The following is a 17,421-nucleotide window of genomic DNA, read 5'->3' on the forward strand; positions in this document are numbered from 1 at the left end:
AAAATTGGAAGAAACTTCAGAAAAAAAGAGAAACTGGGATGGGGGAATGGAGAAAAGAAGGAAGGTCAAAGCAAAAAATATACAGCAAGATAGATATATGAAAATCTATTTATCTATCAATTTATCTATATATGACAGTTAAGATAATTATACTACTAATTTCTCTAAGTCCACTGCAATGAAAGGTTTGTGTTAATATTGTGTGAAAAATTAAATGCCAATACCTCATACTTTGAGTACAATTTAAAACAATACACATATATTAACCATTGGTACCCTCTTATTATCTTGTTTTTAAATTTTTATTTTTTCTCTTTAAAAATAAAAAAAAATAGAGTGAAAAAAGAAAATAAAATATGGGAAACAGTATAAGAAAGTCTACTAATAAGAAAATATTCCAAAAGAATTTTAAGTAAAAATATATTAAAGTGATTTTAAAAAGAGCCAAAATTAAGTTAGAATTTCTGGAAACAATAAAATAGTTTATGAAATTAAAATACAGATGGAAAGCTCATGAGAATTATGTTGATTCTTTACAAGTAACAAAGAAATACCTAGAAAAAAGATTTTATTGAAAGAAAAGTATACTCACCTCAAAATGACAATATCACATATGCAGATAATGTATAGAATGGCTTACAGAAGAAATGAAAAATCTATGCATTACACAGAGACATAAAGCACAAAAAAAGGAAAAGAAACAATTAAATTTCACTATAAGCCTATGACACTCATTAAACTACAGAAAGTCGAGTGTTGGTTGTATGAGTAATAAATGTAATAGTAATATTACATAGCAATATTACTATTAATTACATAGTAATATTACTATTAATTATATAGTAATAGTAATAAATATTATTAGTAATAATACTACCTACTTGTGGTGTTCATGTGTATGACATATATTAACATTTTAGATGGATATTCACTCTGTGAACCATCAAAAAGGCTCCTGAACATCCATGATATTTTCTTACATCTGCTTCTATGGCAGCAAGAAATACAATGTTTACCATGGCATTTATACAAGTGACAAAACTAGACCAGCCTGCTATCCCGTAACTGTGGAAAGGTAAATAAGATGTTATGGACATAAACACTGCACTGCAGATGTTTGGAGGAGTTAACATGTACGTACAGCAATGCAAATAGAATGGAATATAAAACTGAATGAATTAAGTAATACGTAAGATAAACTCTTTGACATAGTCCTGTTTAGTCACACTAAAGTATATGGTTACATAATGCTGAGGTATAGGTCACTGTTAGAACACATGTAGAGTGCTTATCAATCTCTAGGCTTTACTGCAGGCATAGAATGTGTACATACAGCCAGGCAGTATAATTCACCAGTGATGAGCAGGGGCATAAGAGTGTAAAGAATAAAACACTGTAACAGAATAGTCAAAGAGCTCAATAACGATATTTGGGGCAATATTTCTTTCTATTAAGGGTAATCCTGGGGGCTGGGGATTTAGCTCAGTGGCAAAAGTGCCTGCCTGGCAAGCGCAAGGTCGTGAGTTCGGTTCCCGGTACCGGAGAAAAACCAAAAAAAAAAGGGTAATCCTGTGCGCTAATATTGATCAACATCCCTGGCCTCAACCCATGAGCTGCTCTAAGTTTTGCTCATGCTGTATGTTATAATTTCAACAAAAATTCTGAAACATTCTCACATGTTTTCTGATGTGTACAATGACCGTCATCTGAAACCCACTCATTTAGCAGGTGCAGGGGACAAATAAGCTGCTAAATGAAAAGGCACTCCAAATTACGAAACAAAAACTACAGCACAAGGCAAATTGACAGCTCTGCACCCCAAACCCAAGCTCAGTGGCTCTCCCTAAAGTACTTGCTCTCTAAACTTGCATACCCGCTTCCCTGTCCTCACTATCTGCACTATATTTCAGATATCAGGGGTGTGAAAAGAGAACAGGTTCTCAGTTTGATGCTGTATGATGACATCCACAGGGACAGGTAGAGCCCAGGTTAAAAAATGCCTTGAAGTGAAGCTCTGTGCTTCATCTCAGCTGTGCCCTCAATAACAGGCCATTGCCATGGGCTTTCCTACAATATCAACAAGGTCTGTTGTCACCCTGTGGAGAACCCAAGACACACTTACAGGGATTTCAGGGATTGCAATTTCTTATTTATGGGAACACAGAACAGAGGTTCAAGGTCATCTCTTTTCCCAGAGAGACAGCAATCACTGCAAAGGAGAAAGTGTTTTCTAAGTGATGGTGCTAGACATGCCTGCCTTTGGCCCATTAAGTCATGGGAAGAAATGAGGTTAAATTAAGAGGAAATGTGAGGTCACAGGCTTGAGCAACCCTGTGTAGAAAGGTAGATGATGATTCAAGCTTAAAACAATAGGATGGTTCCCATACTCAGGATAAGTTAAAACACGGAAAGGAAGTTGTTTCTCTTCAACCCTGTACATGCTTGGTGTCTGCCGGTCATAGTACTCAGTCTAATCACTGAAAATTTCCATCTTGTCTTCCTCATTTTGATGAGGCAGTATGGCCAGAGTAGGAAACCTCTGCATAAAATTCACACTCACACACACACACACACACACACACACACCTGAAAATCCATAAGCAAAGAATAACCCTAAGTCATGTTCCGCTTTCCAAACAGTATTATACTGTTCTCCTGATTTGGTTGCTCTGAAGAATCTGGTTAGTATAGCATTCCAAACTGGAAATATGCTGGCCATGGTGGCACACTTCTGCAATCCCTGCACACAGGAGGCAGAGGCAGGAGCACCTCTTGAATTTGTGGCCAGCCTGGGCTACACAATGAGGTCAAGTCTAGCCAAAACTGCATACTGAGACCCTATCTCAAAATAAATGCACACACAAAAATAAAAACAGGAAACAATCGGTGTCAGGTTTTACACAGAAGCATATGAAGAGTTGAAAGAATGAGTCTACAGATGCTACCTAAGTTTCAAAGGGAAAATATCTTGATCAATCCAAAGGAAGGTGAAAATAAAGTTTATTGAAAATAAACAAAATATATCTGATCAAGCATTGGTAAGCCATGGATCCTTTAAACTTGCTCACCACACCAATCCTTATCTGTATTTGGGGAAATTTATGTAACACAAAGCAAAATTCATAATAAAATGCTAAATATCTCATGTACTTTACTGAAAATAATATACTTTAAAATCACCAGTTGTCTACTTGTGATGTCCTGATTCTTACAGAGCAGTGACTCATCATTTTTATCCTCAACCATAATCAAGTATTGCAGCATGCACCCCTAGTGTGAAAAACGAGTAAAATTCAAAATTAACAGTAAAATTTGCACAAAATAACGTTTTTCTTCATTGCTATAGACTTAACTCAGGGCCTCACAAACATTATACAAGTTAATTTAAAGTGAAAGTACACCCCAAAATATTTACTTAATATTGAGACAGGGTCTTGTTCCATTATCCAGGCTGTGCTTGGTGATTTAATACTCCTGTCTCAATCTCTGAGGTGATGTCATGAGGTGCGCACCACAATGACTCAGTGATATTTACTTTATCCAAGCAGACATCTTGGTAAATCCTGGTGATTTAAGAAATCCAATTTGAAACCAATAAAGGGGCACAGGTCTGTCATCCCAGCAAGCAAGTAGGTGGAAAATGTATCAAAACTTTTTTGTGCCTGGGCAACTTAGCAAGACATGGTTTCAAATACTTTTTTAAAAAAGGAAAAAAGAAAAAAAGAAAACAAAAATTTTGAGTGGATGTATCTTAGGGTAAATTTCCTGAGTTCAGTCCCTGTACAATAACAAACTTCAAAAACATCAATAACACCTTGGAATCTTTTGTATCCAGGAAAAACTCCTTCCCATTCTATTTCAAAGATGATGTTTATCCTTTCAAAGCTACACCACCACCAGCTTCTTTTTTGTTTGTTTGTTTGTTTTTGTTTGGTCCTGGGAATCAAACTCGAGACCTTGTGCTTGCCAGGCAGGTGCTGTGCCACTGAGCTATATCCCCAGCCAGTTTCTTAATTTTCTTAATTTCTTAATTTCCAATTTACCTCAAAAATGATTAGGTGAGCTGATAAGTAGTCAGTGAAGAAATGTTTATATATTTCTAAATTCCCTTCCATTCTTTAAGCTTGTGACTTCTGACCCAATCTCAGACCAACCCAGCAGACAGTCCTTCATTTATTATCACACTACAAAAAATCTGAAGTTAGGAGGAGTTTATTGCTGTAGTTATTGACTTATGTCCCTCTCCAAAGTGCCTTCCTGCCCCATTTCCTTTTATTCCTCTTTCTTCTTGCCTATTCTAAAATCCCTTTCATCCTATACATTCATATGCCTGCAGATCTTGACTATTTCAAGACTTGCTTTTTCTTTGTTATTTGAGACAGAGTCTCACATGTAGTTCAGGCTGGGCTTGAACTCCCTATATAGCACAGGCTATCTCTGAGCTCACAAGGATCCTCCTTTCTCAGCTTCCAGAATGCAAGCATTACAGGTGTGCACCCCCACACCTGGCTCAATACTTGTTTTTACAATGTCAGCCTTTAATCACTGTTTTAGTATTTAAAACAATGTCTAGAAACAGTCCACATAATACTTCCATTATTTCACAGATGAAACACCTTTTCTTTTCCATTCATACTAATACCACACATATATGTCGCGGTACATGCCACAGTTCAACGCATATCTCTGTGGGGGTTTAACAGGCAGCCCTTTCTGGAAGTTGTCCTTAGTAAAAACACGTTCCCCTCCTTTGGTGATACACTAACATCCCTTCCACCTTTCTCAGCATTCTAGCCTCTATTAAAAAAGCCTCATTTAAGTAGTCTAAAACTAAAGAATAATTTGTTTTACTATCATATAAATAAAGCACTTAGCCAGGGAAGGGAAAGAGAGATAGAATTGGGAAACAAGATATTTTTATAAGAATTGAAATGAGAATACAATTTTCTACAGTGTTTGAGCAACACTAAACCTTCTGTCCAAAAAGGAATGCAGCCATCTTGTCTCTCCAAAAGGAGCTGCAGTCACGCGCTACTAAGCTCCTGCGTTTCCAGAAATTTAAAATACAAAATAACCAGTTTTCTCTCTAAAAGTCCAGTCTTTTTTAAACCATGCATGCTGACGAAATTGGTTAGAGATCATGAGATCAGAGTGATTGTTTTAAATCCAGAGACATCTTTGATAGGTGGTCGCAAAGCAACTGAACAATTACGGTGCTCTGAGCATCTATAATCACCTCTGGATTGACTGAGCAGCTACATGGCCGCTCCATCGGGATGCTTCCTAGAAATCAGGGAGTTCTTCTGAGTATTATTTCCAGTAAAATCTCTCCTAACAGCCTCCTTCTGTTTCACAACCTCATTTCTCAAGGTTGCGAGACTATACGTACGGATTGTTCACGCAGTACCACCACTGCGAGGAGAGGTCTCACGTAAATAATAAGTGACTATTGTTTTTCATTGCGGAGTGTGTAACCCAGGGTTTCCGCAAAGCCCCAGCTCTCCTCAGACTAGTGGAGATATAGCTGTGCGCGGGGGCACCCAAGAACGCATTTTGGGTTGTCAGTGTCGCAGTGCGGATAGGATGCTGCAGACGCAGAATTGCCCTTGCCTGAGCAAGCGAAAAAGGGGCAGATTGGGGCTGGGGATTTAGCTCAGCGGCAAAGCGCCTGCCTGGCAAGCGCAACGTCGTGAGTTCGGTTCCCGGTACCGGAGAAAAAAAAAAAAAAAAAAAAGAAAGAAAGAAAGAAAAAAGAAAAGAAAAGAAAAGAAAAAGGGGCAGATTATGATGCGGAACCAAAGACTAGGAAGACCTCGCATTCTCGAGCGAAGCAGAGACTATTCATTGCTATAGCTCATTCCGGCCCATTCCAGATCTCACCCGATTCCATCCCATCCCTGTACCCATCCCACAACGTCACCATTGTGTTGCGTGAGAGTCTCGCAGAATCCTTCGATTGCAGATTGCAGCCAGCAGAAGGTACACAAAAGGGTGGTCTAGTCAGTGCGGAGCTCCGCAATGCACTCAGACTGCGTATTTGGGCCCCATGACACAGGAAGTGCCCGCCTCCCTCAGCCTACCTGATTGGGTAATAGAGTCAGCCCACGCCTTCATCGCGGATTGGCTCTTCCTCCATTGCGGACCTGGTCTAAGCATGACAAGAGCAGCCAATTTCTTCCAGCTTGGGGGGAGCCCAAATAACAAATTCTAGCCCAGGAAATTCTGGTTCAGGAAATTCTTCTCTCTCCCGTGAAGACAGTCTCACCTCGCATGAAGAATGCTTGCACTTAAAGGCTTTACTCCTTTTACTTGACTTTTCAAAGCATCCATGGTTTTCTTAATACACTCAGTGGATTCTTCCTGAAACCTGCTCAGAAGGTTCCAGAGTCAATGTCCTATGGAAGATTAGATCCCTTGATATCAGAAAACATCACGAGTCTAGGAAACTCTCGTACAAAATTGAATGGAGGCAAGCTGTGCTGTAGGAAATGCAGTCAGTTTCATTGCCAAAATTTTCACACTGTCCCTCAATCTGCTCGTTTTCATCCATGAAAATGAATATAAGGCCCCCAAGAAGAATACATTTTTTTGTGTAAATAAAGAAATTGGAGTCTCATAATCGAATCCCTATATTCTGGAAAAGAGTAAAGATAAAGAAAAGTAAGCATTCCAACTTCCTCAAATTTCAGACTTTTTTCCAGAAAATACCTGAATTTTGATGATAAGCATATTTACAAGTATGAAAGCTGTAAGTCTCCAACCTAGCCTAACTCTCCTAGCCCCCAGCCTGCTTGCCAGCAGAGCAGAGCACTACTCTCTGCAGGGAACTAAGCTCAGCACTGAGACTGTCACTAGCAAATACAGGAATGATGTAAGATAGGACAAGCAATTTTGTAGGTCCTGGAGACATTTGGAGAAACCCCAAAATTTGCAACACACGCTTCACAGGACTCAACCCACTGAGATGCAAGATTGCCAGAAAACTTTAACCACGATGTTCATTGGGATCTTCCTCACTAATGTCCCCTGCCTTTTCTCCATATCAAAGGGACACACTTCTCTTTGTTCAGGACAGAAAGTCTATTCATGCTCTCTGCCTAAACCCAGACACAATAAGTTCCACGCCATGTTGCCTTTACCCAAGTCTAGTGGTCTCTGTTTGTTATTTACATGACATTTTGGTGCCTAGGCCAGGGAAGGATGACAACGTCTCTTTGGAAGGGTTTAAGCTCTCTCGAACCTCTACCCCAGCTAAGTCTACCCCGCGACATCCTCTGACCATGGTTCCTACAATTCCTGCTGCTACTGCCATGCCAGATCTTGCTGAGCATTTCAGATCGGGTAAGCTACACAATCTGTCTCTCCCTCTTTTTCTCCCTAGCCCTGCCTCGAAGACGACATAAATCCGGGCAGCTCCCCAGTGCCCGCCAAGATGAGTGTTTCAGGTCCGGTAAGCTGGCTCTCTCTCTGGGCTTCTAACACTCTCTGCGCCTTTAAGCTCCCCTCCCCCAAGGTATTGTGCAGGCAGCCGCTTTCAAGCTCAGAAAGCCGCAGCTTTTGGCTGGGTGGATTTTTCACGCTGAAACTTAAATCCTCTCCTCTAAACCTCCTTTCTCTCTACAGTCGACTGCTCATTTCTGCTCTCCTCTCTCATCCCTTGGGACGGAAAAAGGCTCTCTTCTTCCTCTGTGCCTTAAATCTAGCGCTGGTCAGGGTTGGACACTCCGCGGGGAGGCTGGCTCCGCTTGGGGATTGACTTATCGCGGTGACGACTGCCCTTAGTCTCTCAGCCAGGCTCCATCTTGGCCTAGATTAAACTGAAGGCGTTCAGTATAGGCCCTGCTGCCGCTCCTTTTCCCACACCAGGTGTAGGCATGACAATTACGTTTCCCTGCTCTCAATGGGAAATTCTCCTTCCTTCTTTCTCCTACACCTCTCTCTGTACTCAAAAAACAAAAACAAACGAACAAACAGAAACCCTGTCCATCCCTCTCTGCCTCTGCTAGCCTGCCTTCTCCAGAATCTCCGACTTCACCCTTCTCCCAGTCTAAAGCCTAAGTGCTTCTTGATGCCAGAACACAATGCTTTTGATTTTTCCATAACACATAATTAACAGGAGCCTGCACAACACAGCCTTTACCCAAATCCACAGCAAGACCTCAAACAAAGGCCACGCCCCTAGCAATGCCTACCCCAGTGTCCCAGGTCAAGGCAACCCGCAGCCAACCTGCACCACGCCCCTCTCCCCTGCGGCCCCCACTGTGGCTACCTGCCTCCACTAGCTAACTGATCCACGCCCAGCTGCCTTCCTAGGTCCCACACCCACAAATCTCAAGCTAGCTACTGCTCCTCTAACCTTAGGTCATACACTGTCCCCACTCCTATTCGCTTTCCCGAATCCCACTGGCTATTCTACCACACTCCTAGTCCAGAGAGCTACTCCTTTGTCCTCCCTCCCTGCCAGACCTCTCCCAGATCAGAGTCGGAGCTCTTCCTCTTCAGCCTCTTTAACACTCCAGTTTTTCTACCACCTGCCATAAGTTAACTTTAAACCCCTTAATTAAAAAAAATATATATTCAAATTAGACACAGCCCCAGTACCCAGAGGACTGCCGCTCCTCATGATTTTTCTTAGAACATCTTGCAGGCTGGCCACTATTCTCAGAGAGGACCTCTTTCTACACCCAAACCTGGCCCACTCCCACCCGGGAATAGTGAAAATTACCTTGCCTTCAGCTGTGACTGCCCATGGCTTTCACAGCAACAATGCGTAGCCTGTATACCTGGACATCCCAATCACATAAACTGTCAGCTTAGGGCCCATCTTAATAACTGTCTCTGCTTTCACAGATGTAAAAAGTGTTATTCTTTCTGATTCTTATTCCAAGAGATCTCTGTTAATTAACCTAGAAATTTTCTGACTAGTCTATTTATAGGAACAAGTTTAAAAACTGTAAGTTATTATAATTTGATTTAACCAAATATATTTGAGTGCACTCTGATTCTTACATATGTCTGTCTTCCATCCTTAAACAGGTGTTTTATTTGAGCTCAACACATTTTTCTTTGCTTTTCTTTTTTTTCATTTTGGGAAACATGCTTTCACTTATGTTGCCAGCTCGTCAAATTTATGCTATAACTGATTTTATAAATGTAGTATGTATTTCTGTCTGTATACAATGACTCAAACATCTCTCATTGATCCAAATTCCTTGTCCTATATCTTATCTACTTTCCTGTGTTTGCCAATAACAGCCTTACTGCTGAGCTGAGTTCTCTGCAGAGATTAGTGCTTCTGCTGGCAAGTAGGCTGGGTGCCGGGAGAGTCAGGCCAGGTTGGAGACTTACAAAAGCCAGAATGCTTTCTTAAACTAAGTTCAAAATTTTATTCACCTGATCACTTCCTGGTGATGAGGCTGGATAACAAAAAGACTTTCGACTGTAAACTCCCCTTGCCTTGTCATAGCTTATCACAGTTTGAAATTATGTACCTTTCATGTTAATATTCCTAGAAAAAATGACCTGGATTCAGGTGATACATGCACGTTAATAATAAAATGTTTGCCTGGAGAGATGTACAGAATATTATTAACGCACATTTCTTGGTGTCTGTGTGAGATGATAGTGTAAACAGAGGGACCAAATCTGAATCCTGGACCCTTCAGCCCAGCCTCTTCAACTTCATGCTGGATCCCAACTCTCATAAAGTATTCTTTTCCTTTATTTCTAGCTACTACAGACCCCTTACTTGTAAACTTAATTGTTCTCGAGATCTGACTGTGATTCAAGTGGGTTGTAAGTCAAGACAATTTTCCCACAAGAAATAATGGAAATACCCATAGTGTGTACTGAAACTCCCAAAGCACCGCTCAACTAACTTCTTTATATTAAATGGGTTGTATAATGTGCATAATTTAGCAGAAACCCCAATCATTTTCCTAGTATAATCACCAAAAAGTTATAAATTATGCCTGTTTTACCGGAAATGACAATTTCCTACTCTAATCATCATTCAAGTTCACATCTTTAGCTTGCAGGAAGTGAGGATGAAAAAGAAGGTAGTTATTGTTTGGAAGGAACATCAGGAATCTGACTCTCTGCTGTGCTTTCTCTTCTTGGGGCAGTCTGTAGACCACTAGGACCTTCTTGTGGCTTACTGGTTCTCAAAATTCTCAGAACTAAAAACTGGTCTAAGATTGTCTGTTTCTGTCTTTTGTTTAATACTGTCTTGTAGTATGATATGATTAAGCAAATCAATGCAGTGATTGACTTTTTCTCTGTCTTGGTGGGCCTTTTCTGCAAATGTCTGTAACTCTGTCCATTTTTTTCAAGATTTTCTTTATTTCAGAAGGACTTTGCTGCACTAATTGTTGATACTCCCCCTACTCTTCAGAAAGCTCCTCAGCTTTCATTCTTTATTGCTCAACCAGAAGCTGCTGAAGTTCCCCTGTAGACAATTACTCTGAATGTTTCTCTACCAGTTCCTCAATATTACTGCTGTCTACCTGGTCTCTGCTATAGTGACAATGCCATCAGCCATAGGGTTCATTGAAGGCTCAGGCTCCTCTACACATCCTTCAAAATTATTCTCACGTATAATTTTAGGGCACACTTTCTTTCAGGGAGATCTCAGTGTCCCTTGGGAGACATTGGCACAGGACTTCTTAATTAACCCCACATAGGAAAGGTGTTATACTGTTCCTTCTATAACTCTTTAAAGGTTACATCTGTGTCTGAAGCCATCTGCAAGCATTTTAGGAACAGTTCCATAATGCATAGCTTCTTAAATTTGGCTATAACCTGCTGGTCCATATGCTGCAGTAAAGGAGTTGTACTAGGTGGAAATAACTCAACTGAGAGCCATGAGAATTTTTCAGCCAATTATTCTTCCAAATCTTGTGAGTGAACAGGAGCATTGTCCATGATGAGGAGAGCCTTGAGTTGTAAACCTTTGTCCTCCAGGTATTTCTTGACAGTAGGCCAGAAAACCTCCCTCATGTACCCAAGAAAAATTACTTTATTATCCAGGTTTTTGCATTGGATCTCCACATGACCCCTACCATATTCCTCATGACTTTATGTTTTCTGAACACTCTACGGGGTGAGGAGTGATAAACCAAGAGAGGCATTATCTTGAGGTCACCACTCACATGGCACATAACCTTAGAGAAATAAGATTAGCCTATCTTTCATAGGCTTGTGGCCTGGCACTTTCTTCTTTTCCTGGATAATGTATGTTGTCCTCAGCATTTTCTGCCAGAAAAGTTTAGTTTCATCAGTTGAAAACTGAGGTTCAATATTAGGTTGTTTATTTGACTCGTTCTGTTTTTCTGATGTGTGAGTTCATTGCTATAAATTTCCCTCATACCACTGCTTTCACTGCATCTCATAAGTTTCAGTATGCTGTATTGGCTTTATCATTTAACTGTATATACTGTTTAATTTTGTCTTTAATTTCCTTTGTGACCCATTAGTTTTTCAGAAGGGTGTTGTTTAATTTACATGTTTTAATGTAGTTTTGTGATTTCCTTTGTCATTGATTTCGTTTCATTGCACTATGGTCAGGTAGTATGCATGGGATGATTTCAATTCCTTGACATTTAGTTACAAATGGTTTGTCAGCTGATATGTGGTCTATTTTGGATAATGTCTCATGTGCTGCTGAGAAGAGTGCATATCCTGATATTTTAGGGTGGAACACTCTGTACACGTCTATCAAGTCCATTTATTCACAGACTTGGTTTAATTCTACTATTTCTTTGTGGATTTTTTGTACAATTGATTTATCTGTTTGTGACAGTGTGGTATTAAGGTCCCCCATTATAATTCTGTTAGAGTTTATTTGGTTTTTTATGTCTGATAATATATCTTTTATGTAGGTGGTTGATCCTATGTTTGGTACATTAATATTTATGATTGTTATCTCTTCTTTTAGTTTTCCATTAACAAGTATGTAGTGACTTTATTTGTCTCTTTTGATCAGTTTTGGCTTAAAATTTGCATTGTCTGCAAATAGAATATCTAGCCTGCTTGTTTTTTGGATTCCTTTGCATGGAGAATTGTTTTCCATCCTTTGAATGAACAAATGGGATCTCACCTTATTAAAAAGGTTTTGCTCAACCAAATAAATCAACAACATAGTGAAAAGACAACCCTTTAAGAGTGGAAAAAATTATAGCCAGTTGTTCCTCCAACAAAGTTGTCCCTCTGGAACATAGAAAAAGCTGAAAAATTTCAGAACCACCAAATTCAAAAGACACAATCCAAAAGTAGACAACTGAGATGAATGCACACTTCTCAGATGAAGAAATACAAATGGCAAATAAATATATGTAAAAATGTTCAACATCATTGGTCATTTGAGAGATGCAAGTTAACACAACACTGAGATTCCACTAACCCCAGAAAGAATGGCTATCATCAAAAAAATCAACCAATAACAAATGCTGGAAGGGCTGAGGGGAGAAAGGAACCCTTCTCCACTGCTGGTGAGAGTGTAGATTGGTGAAACCACTGTGGAAATCAGCGTGGAGATTCCTAAAAAAATTAGGATTACCCATTCACTCCATCTATTAGCCTTCTGGGTATCTTCCCAGAAGAATTAAAAGCATCATACCACAGTGATATATGTGCACCCATGTTTACAGTAGCACAATTTGTCATAGTTAAATCTTGGAAACAACCCAAATGTGCAACAACCAAAGAATAGGTAAAAAAAAGTGGAGTTTTTTTTTAATAATAGAGTACTACTCAGCCATAAAGATGGATAAACTTGAGACATTTATCTATAAATGGATGCAACTGGAGACCATACTCATACGTGAAATAAATCAGACCTTATTATTAAAATTGTATTGTCTCACTAGTGTGAGAAACTGAATAAGTAAATAAGATACAAAATGTACAACAGATATTAAGAATAGGGAAGAAACTGTTCAAAAGAAAAGACAAACTATGATGGAGTAAGGAAGAAAAAAAATATATTTATGCACAAGGTAGTTAAGATAGTTGTATATATAGTTTCTCTTAGTTCATTGAAAAGAAAATTTCGTGCTAATATTGTTTGGACAAGATATCATGCCTACATTTTGTACTCTGAATAAATGCTATGAAGACAATACACAATGTATTAATAATTGTAACTCTCCTACTAACCTGTTTTGAAACTTTTATTGTTATTTTTTCTCTTTAAATTAAAAAATAAGTAAAATTTGATGAGAGCAAAACCATTTCTCTTTGTTTCAAAGTGGTGTATGTAATTTTCAGCAGCGCTTTTATCAGCACTAGCTGCTGCATCATGCCTAATTATGCTATAAACCCCATTTCTTACTTCAAAATTGTAAATCCATCCTTTGCATGAAATGTTTCACCATTATCACTCATTGAGGGATTATTCCTTATGATATCTGCATTTATAGCCCTAGCTTTTTTCAGAAATTATAGACTCAGAGAGTATACAACCTGCCATCTGCGTGTCATTTATCCACACTAATAATAGCCTTTCTACTCATATAAACCTGCTGATTATTACATACTAATTTGAGTAACACCTTTAGCAACACTAGCTTCCTTATACAAATGTTTTGTCTGTATGTTTGTCAAGATAGTGTATTTTGACATACTGTACATATGTGACATACATCAGATGAATGCCACTCTAGGTGTCCAAAATTTCCTGCTTCTTTCTTACTGAGATTATTTTTTTAACCTTCCCTTCTTAGCTACATTTCTAGCTTTTGGGAGGCCATATTGATAGCATTAACAATAGTGACTGTATAATCATTGACCAAAATCAAGTCCACAGACACGTGTATCTGGCATAAGACTGACAGTTACAGATGCTTACATATGCTTTTTTTGCATCATGTATCCTTGTTTACAACTACATAATCAGCTGGCATTTGAGTTGTAACATAAGGCTAAACCTAAATATCTGGTCATAACTCAACTTATCTGTACATGAGGCCAGTTGTAACTCATATTCCCTCAATCTACTCTGATTTGTTTTTTTCTATGCTATGAGGTCTTTGTACTTTATGATGAAAATGTGCGCTACTACTCTGCCATGGAGCTATAGAATGAAACTTCTAGAAACTGTGAGCCAAGTAAAACTTTCCTTCTTTAACTTGTGGGTGTCAGGTATTGTTTTTCCAGCAAGAAATAAGTAATTAATACAATATTTCAATGGAGATAAATGTTACCTTTTCCCACCAAATCAAGACTTTTGTTCTTTGAAAATCTCAAAACTGACCTAATATCATCTCATATCTCAGAGTAGGCATTTGGTCAACCTCAGCTAAGCAACACGAAGAAAAATAGCTGAATTAGGAAAAAATGATCTGACACATGGGCTTTCCTAAAGTGCTGTTCTTGCCTCCCATTTGAAATCACCCTGCTCTGTCAGCTCATCTGCTGTATGGTCTTTTTCCTGTGTATGTGCCAGAGTCTTGAATTTTGGGCTTCAGCATGAATACAGAGATAGCTTTGTGCATTTAGACAGTGATATGTTGCTGTATCTCAGTTTTCATATTTGGGACATGAGCACATCAAGGTAAGTGTACACAGATCAAGTATGTCTTTGCTCCATCAAGGAAACCAAATTTTCCCTGGATTGTCCACTCCTATCACATTTAATATGGCACTCAAACATTTTTTCTCGTAGTACTAGGAACCTAGAATGTTTTCAAGGGTAATAGATATAGGACCGATACTTTCCTTATACTTTAATATTTTAATCCAAACATAGATGCCTCATGATAGGGGTCATGATAAAGTTCTGAGCATATTGTGGACAAGAAAATATCACATGATGAATGCTTTCCTATGGGAAATATTCAGTGGCAGAGAGAAAGACCAGACCAAAGAAGAAAGATTAAAAAGCCATGGAATATGACCCTGAAGCAGACCCCAAGAGAGGCAGGATACAGTAGAATTTCAAACAAATGCTTCAGTAAAGTGTATGTAGAGACACGTTAAGAGTCACAGAAATGCTTTCAGCTCTTATCTCTCCAAGTATGCTACATATGATTATATACTTCCTAAAATATTCTTCTACAAAATATTCTTAAGTATACTGAAATATTAATAAAGATGACACAATAAACAAAGCATTCTATTAACTTACCATGCAAGGGTATTAGAGTTGCCTTTCCTGGGCCAAATAGTAAATACACAATATTGTTTTCCCATAGGGACTGCTGAGATTACTGCCACTATCAAGCACTTGAAACATGCAGGAGTGGTTGTGCCAACTACATCTCCACTTAATGCTTTAATTTGGTCTGTGCAGAACATGGATGGATTTTGAAGAATAATGGTACATTACCAGAAACTGAATTGTTTTGACTCCAATTGCAGCTCCTGTACCTGATATGGTATCTTTACTTGAGAAGATTAACACATCTCCTGGTAGTTGGTATGCAGCTATTAATTTGGGATTGGGTCATCTGAAATAATTTTCTTTCAGTGAAAAACACCAGGAATACACCTTCATTGTCCTACCTCAAGGTTATATTAACTCTCCAGCCCTGTGTCACAACTTAATCTGCAGGAATCTTGATTGCCCTTCTCTTCCACAAGGCACTATATTATGTCCATATTACACTACATTATGCCCATTGGACCAGGTAAGAAGGACTTAGAAACTGCTGTGGATTTGTAAGTTAAAAATATGAGAGCCTGGGGACGGGAAATAAGTCATACTAAAATTGATGGTCCTCTCAGTGAAATTTCTAGTAGTCAAATCATGTGGGTCATGTACAAATATCCCTTTAAGGTAAAGGAAAAGTTGTTGATTTGGCTTCACCTACAACCAAGAAAGAGGCACAATGTCTAGTGGGCCTCTTTGGATATTGGAGGCAACACATTCCTCACTTAGGTGCTTTACTCTGGCTCATTTACTGATTAAGAAACATGCTACGTTTGAGTGGGGCCTTGAAGAAAAGGCTCTCCAACAGGTCCATGTTTGCTGTGCAGACTGCTCTGCCCTACGGGCTCATATGATCCAGCAGTTCATATTTAAAGTGCCAGTGGCTGGTAGGGATGCTGCCTGTAGTCTCTCTGTGGTCTCTGGCAAGTGCTCATATATCAATTGCTATGGAAACCTTTAGGATTTTGGAGTAAGACTCTACCATCTTCTGCAGACAGCTACGCAGCCTTTGCAAAACAGTTCTTGGCATGGTACTCAGCAATAGTGGAAAGTGAAGGGTTGACCATGGTACACCAGGTTACCAGGCAACCTGAGCCTCTTAGCATCAGCTCAGTTTTGTCTGATCCACCAAGGAATAAGTTGATTTTGCACAAAAACAATTTATCTTTAAATAGAAACTGTATGTGTGATCAAGACAGTGCATGTCCAGAAGGTATAAGTAAGTTACATGAAGAAGTTCCTCAGATGCCCATGGCTCCTACAATTTTATAACACCTTCTTTCCCAACATGCACCTATCACCTCATGGTTTGTACTAGAAATTCAGCTATTAGGGGAAAAAAGGCTAACCACTGTTTATGCATAGTTCCAAAGTGGGCAATTTTTGTACCAGGAAGAACAGCGATGCCCATCAACTGAAAGGGAAAACTTTCCCCTTGTCATTTTCATCTCATGATTCTGAGGAAAGACTCTAAAGATGGAGATAAAGTGCTTAAAGATGTGACTGACCCAGATTTTCAAGGGCAAATTAGACTATTACTCCACAATGGAGGAAAGAAAGAATATACTGAGAGTGCAGGAGATCCCTTACTAAAGACCTTACAATGTCTTCTAGCATTGCCATGCTGTTATTAAAGTTGAAGGAAAACTGTAACAATCCAATTGTATGCAGAGCAGACATAACATGTTAGGTATATCTCTGAACTCATCCTTGTATCTGGGAGCTATGGTTTAAGGAAATGTGTGTAGTTGTGAAGTTGTCAGGGGGATTGTGATAGTTAATTGTGTCAAGCTGAGTACTACATGCCCAACTAAATTTGCCCAGCAAATTATGGATGTGGAGGACCTACTCTAGAGAGGAATGTTGCCAGAATGTTATTTAAAAAAAAAAAAAAAAAGGAAGGCTTACAAGTGTTTCAGTGGAGGAGCTCCAGTGTTCACTGTCACCCTGGAAGCCATCACCTGGTTTCCAGCACAGATTCTTCAGTCTCTAGCTCAGACGCTGCAGTCTCCTGGAACAGATCCTTTATTCTGCTCACATGGACTTGTATGAGACACTACAGTGGATTCCACTCCTTCAACTGGACTTTTTGGATATTCAGGGCCCAGAGAGACTTTTTGCACTCTTCCACATCTGAGTGTGTTGGCAGCGACTGTAAGCCAATCTTGTAAATTCACACATATTGTATATCACACATTGAAATTATTTCTCTAGTAAACACTAACATATAACTCATGATATACTTTATTAAACAAGGCACAGCCAATCTGATT

The 17,421-nt window shown here is 39.2% G+C and overlaps 1 protein-coding gene across 1 annotated transcript in view; it reads right to left on the minus strand.

Annotated features, from left to right (window-relative positions):
• The window catches only part of LOC102004655 (zinc finger protein 709-like), a 28,432-nt gene extending 22,372 nt beyond the window's left edge, over window positions 1-6,060 (minus strand). The window contains exon 1 of the mRNA XM_005413497.1: window positions 5,921-6,060. Coding sequence (XP_005413554.1) covers window positions 5,921-5,923 — 3 coding nt within the window. The 5' untranslated portion in view covers window positions 5,924-6,060. The remainder of the gene's footprint in view (window positions 1-5,920) is intronic.
• Window positions 6,061-17,421: the final 11,361 nt, after the last annotated feature.

The sequence above is a fragment of the Chinchilla lanigera genome, unplaced genomic scaffold (genome assembly GCF_000276665.1).
Source record: "Chinchilla lanigera isolate Chin_1 unplaced genomic scaffold, ChiLan1.0 scaffold00168, whole genome shotgun sequence".
Classification (NCBI taxonomy): domain Eukaryota; kingdom Metazoa; phylum Chordata; class Mammalia; order Rodentia; family Chinchillidae; genus Chinchilla; species Chinchilla lanigera.